Consider the following 8,890-nt stretch of genomic DNA (forward strand, 5'->3'; position numbering starts at 1 on the left):
ATGGAGGCCTAGGAGACCGAACGCCGGGCTAGGCTGAAGGCCTTCTCCTAGCTGTGGCCGAACCAGCCTGACTTGGGTCTTAAAACAGGGAATTCAAGTCGGGGAACTCCCTTTTCCCTTACTTCCCATAGCCAAGCCTTATCCCGGCGATTGGCGACAGCAGGTTCTCGAACGCCTTTTGTCCTATGCGGCACCCCACTCATATACCTTGCGGGGCTCCTCCTACTTAGTGGCTTTTGCCCTCTGTCCTCTTGCGGAGAGCTGGGGTGCGGCACTTACCAGAGGAGACCACGATGCAGGCTTTTGCTATGAGGGGCTTCTCCTAGCTCCAGGCCCAGTCAGTGACCCTTCGCCCCTCAGGATCACATTGAGCAGCACTCAGTCCCTAGACCCCACCAGCAATATTTTGGCTGAATCTGGGGCTCTCAGTTCAAAATCTCAAGTCCCACACTGCCAGCCCAGCACGTCTCCCAACGAAATACTTAGAAAACCCACATCCAGTGGAATACAAAGCCTCAACTCCCTTCCGCTTTTGTCCCTTTTTAAGACGTGTGGATTAGGGCCTCCTCCAATCCTGGGGACAGAGGGGCTGGGGGTCAGGTCTGAGCCCCTTCTAACTGGACTGGAGAAGCCAGGGCTCAGAGCCAGGCTTTCCTGTTATCTTCATTTTGCTCACAAAATGAACAAACTAAAACAAACAAGCAAAACAAAACAAAACAAGGAGGAATGCAGTGCAATGAGCAGCCACACAATTAGTAGGTTTTAAGTTTGATTTGGCCAAACCTCAGTTTTCTCATCTGTAAATTTGGTACAGCAATTACATTTGGCAGTTGAAATTTTAACTATGGTGAAATTAGTAAAATGCCCAGAGGAAACAATTCCATCAGGATAGGATGTATGTCCTATGGATAATGGGTCCAGCCTCTGTGTGAGAACAGAATCTAGCTGGGGCGCTGTGGAGACCTAGGCATTTGACATCTAGATTGTGTTAGGAACAGTCAGGGAAGCTTGACAAGGCTTTAGTTGTTGGCTTTTCCATCTGTAAAACAGGCATTCTTTTAAGTATTACTGCTGCTCCAGTAGCAAAAGGCCCAGGTCTTTGCTTTTCACTTAATGGCCAACACAAATGCCTGGCATACATTAGGGTTCAAGGACATCTGAGATGAAGTTGGTGCTCTGACTCTGACTTCTACTAGTATTGCCTATTTGCTGGAAGGCAAATCCTTTTCAGACCTCAGGGTATAAACTTTAAAATAGGATCTCCCTTGGGTTTTATTGGACAATCCCAGAAAGCGCCCAACGCGGGGCTCAAGATGGGTTAGTGTTTGTTATGATCAACATCATCAGTTTGCCCAGTGCAAGCTTGTGCCTGAGACTGGGAGGACTGCTGCCTCTGCGCTCAGAACCCGCAGCGCAGCAAGCTGGAAGAAGCACACCTGCGGGCTCGGTCAGCGCACTCACTTTAATGAGAAGGGGAGTCTCATTTCTTACAGCAACAGGTAAAAACATAAATACGGGTGGGTGGGCAGCGGCAGGGCAGTAAGGGCCCGGGCGCCCGGCCCAGGCTCGGGGAAGGGCAGCTGGATCTTAGGCGCGTGTGCTGGATCCGTCAGAGGTGCCGGTGGGCGCCCGGGACGGCGACCGAGATGCCAGGCTGCGGGATCACTCACTGTGATCAGGCTGCGTAAACGCGCTTGGGGACAAAGGCTTGTGGGGCGGAAAAGTTCCCAGGTCTCCTCAGGAGCGAACGTGAGACCCGAGGGACACAGAGTCGTGGCGGGAGCCCTTCCTTTGTCCCCCTCCTCCCCCCCACAGTCGGTGCCCTTCTCTTGAGGTGGGATGGGTCGGGGGCGCCCCAGGCGAATCCCTTCCCTACCAGGCTCGGATACCGTGCAGTGTGGACACCCCGGAGTTGCCCTGCGGAATCCCGGGACTCTGCACAGCGTTCAAGTCCCCGACGCCGAAGTTCACGAAGTTGTTGTTGCCCGCAGCCGTGGCGGGCTGCGCCGAGGGAGGCCCGGCGGGGTAAGCGGCTGCGCAGCTGTAGCCTGGGTTGCAGGCTGCGCCGCCATAACCCGGGTAGGCGGGGTAGGCGTTATAGCCATAGGCGTTGAGGCCCACGCCGTAGGCTGGTGCATAGGGCGCAGAGTCCCCAAGGCAGGGCTTGCCGTCACGCACCAGCACTGGCACCGCGATCCTGCGGGCAGGGGGCGGCGGCGGCGGGGGCAGCCCCACCAGCTCCAAAGTCTGGTCCTGTCGCTGCCGCTTGCACTTGTAGCGCCGATTCTGGAACCAGATCTTGACCTGCGTGGACGTGAGCTTCAGCACGCTGGCCAGCTGATCGCGCTCGGGAGCCGACAGGTACCGCTGCTGCTTGAAGCGCCGCTCCAGCTCGTAGACCTGCGCCTGTGAGAAGAGCACGCGTGGCTTCCTCCGCCGTCGCGCCCGGGGCCGCTCCGCGCTGTCCGTCTCCGGCTTCTCCAGCTCCACGGCCTTCTGCAGCGCGCACAGCTCTGGAGGGGAACAGAGAGGTAGCTCGGTCGATCAGAGCGGCCCGACCCGCGGGGCGCCCTCCAGGGAATGAGTCCTGGTAGCTGCCACCCTGGCCTGCCTGGAACAGCCAGCTTGGCTTTGGCTCTCCACCCAGTGCCCTGGGCTCCACCGACACCGCTCGATTTTTGCTCACAGCCAGTTAAGCATTTGTTGAAAGTCTAAGAGTCAGGGGCGGCCCTAGGCGCTGGGGAACAAAACAAGTGAAGTCTCTGCTCTTGTGCAGTCCCAGTCCTGGTGAGCCAGACTGTGACAAGCTTTCTAGCTGCAAAGAAGAGAAAGGCAGCTGATGTTCTAGGGGTAGATTGCATCAGGGCTACCTTGGTTTGAATAGTTAACTTAAAGGGGGTCGTCGGAGCAGTCACCTTGTCTCAAAATTAAAGAACCAAAGAAACAAGTCCAAGAGGTGTTGGTTTGGTGATGGAAAACTGCACGGCCACTGCCGCGTTTGTTCAACGTCGCAGCAGCCACGTGTAGGCAGGAGGCCTCGGAACCTGCGTTGCCCGCTTAATCGGGTTGGAGATGGTAGCAATTCATTCCATGCCCAGGCCTTCTCTCTGCTCCTAGAAAACCTAACAATCCTTTCCCAGCTCACAGAGCCCATTCGCCCACTGCCCCTGCCTCTGGTTTGTGCAGACCGGCATTGGGCCCAGGTCTCCCAGGCTTCCCCTTTCTGCGAGCAGGCCAGCCTCTCTCCTCCTACTCTAGGATGTCTGGCCAACGGATACCGCCACCTTCCGCAGCCCGTTCCTCCACTCCCGGGCACCTCAGTTGGGCAGCATTTTCTAACATTTCGCAGGACAGAACCTCTCAGCCCTGGCCCTGTTCGAAAATCGTGCTGGAAAAATGAAAACTAGGTCTGATTCCTGACGGTCTGCAGTAACCCATGTTTAAAACAAGGCCCTAATTCTCCAGGCACAAAGGGGGAAAGGCCCAGAACCCATCTTCTGGGCTACCTAAAGTCCAGTGAACCCCCTCCAATTGTGCGTACAACCGCACTTCATTTCTGTTTAGAGCTCTCGCAGATTACCAAAAAGACCCCTAAATCCAAGAGAGATTTTAAATTCCTGACACAAAGGTCGCCTCATTCTCTCTGCTCTGCCGACCTCAAACTTGATCGCTTCACTTCAGTAACAGAGCCAAAAGCAAGGACTCAGTCTCCCGAGGCATTGTTAGGCCGGATATATTTTTTTTGTGTGTGTCCTTTGTTTCTGATCCTCTCTACCCGCATTTCCTCTAAACATCCGACTGGACGAGGGGTTAGGGACCCTCGCGACAACTTCGAACCTCAACCTCCCCAGCTCCTTGCGCCCAGCCCTCGGCCTGCGCGCGCGTCTCTCCTCCTCCCGGGCCTGGGTTTCTTGGCCACCAGATTTTGGAGAGGAAAGCGACCCGGGAGGGGAAATGGGGCTGGTGTTTTCTCCTTACCTTTCTTATCAGCGCGAAGGTCCTTGGGCGGGTCAGACTCGCCGTAGGCGCGCGGGTAGAAGGCGGGGGCGGCCGGGAAGGCAAGAGCGCACTTTGGGGGTGAAGGCGCGGGGCCCAGCTCGGCTCGCAGCTCGGGGAGGCCGGGCGCCACCGCCTCGGGCCCAGAGTAGGCCTCGGGCTTGAAGGCAGCCAGCATGCAGGACGCGGGTGCCAGGGTGGCCTCCAGGCGCGCTGAGAGCTCCCCGGCTGCCAGGCTGCGCTGCTGCTGCTCCAGGTTCAGGATGTCTTTGACCGAGAAGGGCGTGGGTGTGAGCGCAGGGCTGGGGAACATGGTGGCAGCGCCAATCTCACAGCGCCAGGTGGGCGGCAGACAGTGGCGCTGCCCACGGGCTCAGGCAGCCTCCCTGCATGGTGTCCGCCGCCCGCGCCCGCACAGCCGCTTTCCTGCTCGGAATATGGCCCGGCAGCAGGTAGCGCCGACCACAAGGGGCAGGAGAGGCGGGACTAGACCAGAGGAGGGGGATTTAGCCTGCCATTGGGCCAGGGGCCTCGATGACAGGAGAGACGGGCAGTTTCGGGTCACCTAATATAGTCATTCGGCTTGGGAAAAAAAAAAATACCCTGCTTGACTTTTTTAAAGGGGCCGCGACACATTTGGAAGTCAGCTTTTGCAGTGTGAGATTGCTCCACCTTGCCTGAAAAGTCCAGCAAGATGCATTCCCAAGAAAAGACCTGATTCTGCTTTGAGCTGGGCCTCTGGCCAGGTTGGGTGGGTCTTGGGGTGGGGGGGGGTGAAGAAATTTTCCTCTGCACTCCCAGCGAAATGGGAGGGTGAGGATAGAGGGGGAAGGTGGGGGATGGGGAGTTATTTCCAGGAACCATTAAAGCTTTATTACTGAAGATGAGCTTGGCTGGCAGGAGTATGGATAGGACCAGAAGCATGAAGGAGAGGGTTGTTCTGGAAGGGCAGAAGGGCAGACTCTGGAAATTTGGGGATTTCATTTGTTTTTGACCTACAGGACCAGTCATGCCACAGTATTCCCTCCTTTCCGGGTCCCGGGATGCCTGGGTGAGTCAAACTGAAAGAAAAGGCCAGTTGGTTGATTGTGGGATGGGAGTGGCCACCTGCAGCAGACCAAGTTGTACAGGAACACCTGTTTTCACTCTCGGCTAGGAATTTACTCTTGTCCCAATGAAGCAAATCCAGCATCCCAGCCAGTACCTCAGCTTTCCAGAAGAGAGTTATCTTCTAGGTTGTCCAGGTTCCTGCGGAGACCACAGATGAGTTTTCCTTCTTCTGCCACCACCCCCTCCCATCCTCCCAACAAGAACCTTAGGCTTCTGCCAGCTTCAGGCCCAAAGGGCCCAGACCAGGTTTAGTTCTCAGGTAGACTGGGCTCTTCTGAGCCAAGCCAGGCCAGGATTCCGCTGAGGTATCATGGTGGCTCTGAATGGAACATGGGGAAGGGCAGGACAGGTGGAGGTGGTCATTTTTAGTCCAGGGTCAGTGAAATAGGGCACCTCTGTCAGACAAATCTGCCAGAATCTCAGGAGTGCAAGTTACCTTTCCAGATGTTGTGCAGTTGGTTTTATCCTTGGGGTCCCAGAACTCCTTGGGAGAGGTGAGAAATGCTTGGGCCCCTGCACTCTGCAGAGCCATGTAATTTCAGAGAGGGCAGGCCAGGCCAAGGGACTGCATGTTAAAGACCTGTGGTTGGGGATGATGAGGCTGGTCAGTGGAAAACCTTGATTTCTCACCACCCCAGTTTGGACTGGGAAGGCGTGGGCCGGAAACTAGGACCTGCTGAGAATGGGGGGGGCGTGAAGGGCTCAGCTCCTTGTGGAGGGGCCAGTTGGGGATGGGTGGAAGAGGCGCTTAGAGTAAAAGGGGGCTCAGGGTCAAAAGTCAGGTAAAGGCGCCACTTTCGTTGGCGTGGTGCCAATAGAATGCGCTCCGAAAGTGCAAAGGAAAAGCGCAAAGTACAGAGCAGAACTGTCCAGAATGTTAATTGTGGCTGCTCCTAACCGGTCAGTGTGGTGTCTGGCGGCGCCGCGGGCAAGGGCGCAATTGAAGTCAAGCATTGCCCTGAGTTGGGTCCTTTTCCGCCACCCATCAAATTTAAACTCCCAAAGCCTGCGAACTTCGAGCGAGGGCGCAGGCGAGCCAGCACCGCGGGGCAGCCTCGGAGGCACTAGCGCCCTGATCCCGGCTTTCAGGCGCCAACTGTCAGTACCAGGCCTGGTCTTCGCAGTGAGATCTGGCCTCCAGTTTTTGAGTCAGGGATGACACGAGGTGCTGGGATTGTTAGCCTGATCTGCGGAGAATGCCTTTCCCCAAAAGTGGGGTTCTCAAGCTTTAGAAATCCTTTCTCAATCCTTTAGAAGGATCTTAGCCCTCTCCCATCTCTGCACCCCACAATCCAGATTCTTTCTTCACGGAATCTGCAGCTGCTTTGAGGTCCTTCCTTGCCAGGGTTTTGGGGGCGTTAGTTATGGCTCTAGATTGGGGGCCCTCTTCGACTTTGAAGATTGTTTTTTGGGGATGGGAGAGGATGCCTCTCGCTGAGGCGGTGACGTCTGGCAAACCAGCCACATCCGATTCAATTAAAAGTCTCGTTGAAAAGAGCTCAGACAGAGCGAGGGTCCTGGGAGCGCTTTAAGTGAATGGGCTGGCCCTGCGACTCGCGATGACAGTTTGAAAGATTAGTGTGAGCCGACGCCTGAAATATTACCGTTTAATGGGGGGACACTGAGGCTGCATCCGGGATCCCTGTTTTAAGTTTTTAAAAAAGGATAGTTCTGGAGAAATAAAAAACTAGCATTTCCTTTGCAAATCAAGACGGTAAAGATTTATCACGTATTTTCGGAATCTGTGGGTCAGGTGTCACGAAAAGGGAAGGAAAAAAAATCCTTCCTTTTCAGACAAAATCAGTGCCTTTTCCACCCCTTACACTCTCTGTGGATCCGGTAATAATTTCTTTTGCTTCAGAAAAGGCCCTGGGCTTTCTGAAGAGAGAGGAAATGGGGCAAAACCGGTAAATACTGCACAAAATTGAGATGAGGACGACCCAGGCTGATGTTCACAGAGCAATTTTCAAGAGCAATTTCCAACTTTGTTTTGAAGTCCTCATTGTTTCCAAGAGAGTACAAAAAAAATATTTAAAGAAAAATAGAACTAGCAATGGTTGGGGGTGGGGTGGGAAGAAAACTGATTCTCAGGTCCCAGGAGGGACACCTTTCCTCCAGAGGACGGCTGGCCCAACCTGGCCGCCTCTCTAAGCCGCGCTTTGACTAAACTAGCAGGACAAACAAACAGCCCTCAGCCAGAGAAAGGCAGGGACACAAAAGGAGGGAGCGCAAACCCGTACGTCTATTTCTTTACCTTTTAAAGACTTGGTGCTTTAAGATTAGTCAAATTCCAGGGTGACTCGAGCGCGTTCTGCGCAAATAAATTATTATTAATTGAAAAGCGATCGGCTGGGCCCAAACCGCCCCCCTCCTTTCCTGCAATCAGCAGGGCCGGCCGCAAAAGGTATATATGATTAATTGAAAGATAAGCTGGAACTATCACCGGGAATGTCATTAATGCGCCGGGGAGACGTCCACTGGAGACAGGCGGCGTTATCCGCGGCTTTATCTTCAACAACGCCTCGCTCTCGGCCCGCGCCGGGGAAACAGATGGGGTTTCTGTCTGGGACGTTCGCCCCGTGTTTATATTTTGGGAAGAATCGCAGCTCGTGGGAGTCCCCGGCGGGCCCCCTGATAAATGAACATTAGCACTTTTTCGGACTACTGTATCAACAAAGGGGCTGCGGCCCGGCAATAATTGGCGAGAAAGCAAACAGAGGGCCGAGAGCGCGACTCTGCTCTTCGTCCGGCTGATGGATGAGCAGCGACGGCTGCGGCCGGCCGGGCTCCCGGCCCTCGCCCCGGCCCTCGCCCCGGCTGGCCGGTCCACCGAGCTGGCTTCCGTCCTCGTCCCGGACTGGGGGCGGGGGCGACTGCGACTGTCGTCCCCGTGGCCCCCGGGACACCGGCTTTTAGGGAGCCGGGACGCACCACGTTCAGGTGGCACAGGCCGCACCAAATCTTCCGCGTCCCGCAGTTTCATGAGCAGCCGCGTGTCGTTGCGGATCCTCTTATCCCTTGGGTTTGGCCGCAGTGAATGAGGCTCAGAGAAGAGCACTGACTTGAACAAGGTCACACAAATTGGAGTGACAGTGTCAGGATGTCAGGATTCCAATCCAGAGAACTGATTTCCACCGCTGGAACTGTTTTCTTGTAAGTCTCTATCTCATATAGCCATGTCAATTGCAGAGGAAGCAACACCTCCTCCCCACGCAGGCGAGAGGACCAGGCCTGAGTCTCCCAAAACCTTCAGCCACAAGGGGCACTTCCTGCATGGGGGGTTGGGGGGGGGGAAGAGAGAGCGAGAGAGAGAGAGAGAGAGAGAGAGAGAGATTTAAATAGGTTTTCTCCTCCCTTCCTCTTCTTCTAATAGCTTTATTGAGTGTAACTTACTTACCATTCAATTCACCCATTTTTACAATTTCATTATTTTTAATAGATTCAGAGAGTTGTGCAACCATCACCACAAATAGTTTTAGAACATCCTCACCACCCCCAAAAGAAGCCTGTGACCTTTAGTCATCAGTCTTCCCATCTCTATAGCCCTACTTAACCACTGATCTACTTCCTGACTCTATGGATTTGCCTCTCCTGGATATTTCAGACATTTCTTATACTATGTGACATTTTGTGTCTGATGTCTTTCAGTTAGTGTGCTTTCAAAGTTCATTCATGCTATGGCATGTGTCTGTATTACTTTTTCTTTTTCTTTTTTTTTTTTACAATACCAGAATTTGAACTCAGGGCGTACACTTAGAGCCACTCCACCAGCCTTTTTTTATGA

At 54.4% G+C, this 8,890-nt stretch overlaps 1 protein-coding gene across 1 annotated transcript; it reads right to left on the reverse strand.

The window, feature by feature from the left end:
• Window positions 1–235: 235 nt before the first annotated feature.
• Nkx2-5 (NK2 homeobox 5) lies at window positions 236–4,680 on the reverse strand. Its single transcript, XM_020183607.2, has 2 exons — window positions 3,979–4,680; window positions 236–2,513 (listed from the first exon to the last, which is right to left on the reverse strand). Exons 1-2 carry the CDS (start codon window positions 4,307–4,309, stop codon window positions 1,873–1,875), a joined length of 972 nt encoding a protein of 323 aa, XP_020039196.2. The 5' UTR covers window positions 4,310–4,680; the 3' UTR covers window positions 236–1,872.
• Window positions 4,681–8,890: the final 4,210 nt, after the last annotated feature.

This window comes from Castor canadensis, chromosome 16, assembly GCF_047511655.1.
Source record: "Castor canadensis chromosome 16, mCasCan1.hap1v2, whole genome shotgun sequence".
NCBI lineage: Eukaryota > Metazoa > Chordata > Mammalia > Rodentia > Castoridae > Castor > Castor canadensis.

Bases quoted from the DNA above. Each gene is read 5' to 3' on its own strand.
- Nkx2-5 (XM_020183607.2), bottom strand. From the start codon at position 4,309: ATGTTCCCCAGCCCTGCGCTCACACCCACGCCCTTCTCGGTCAAAGAC. The intron at 2,514-3,978 runs GTAAGGAGAAAA...GTTCCCCTCCAG, and splicing joins CCTTCGCGCTGATAAGAAAG to AGCTGTGCGCGCTGCAGAAG.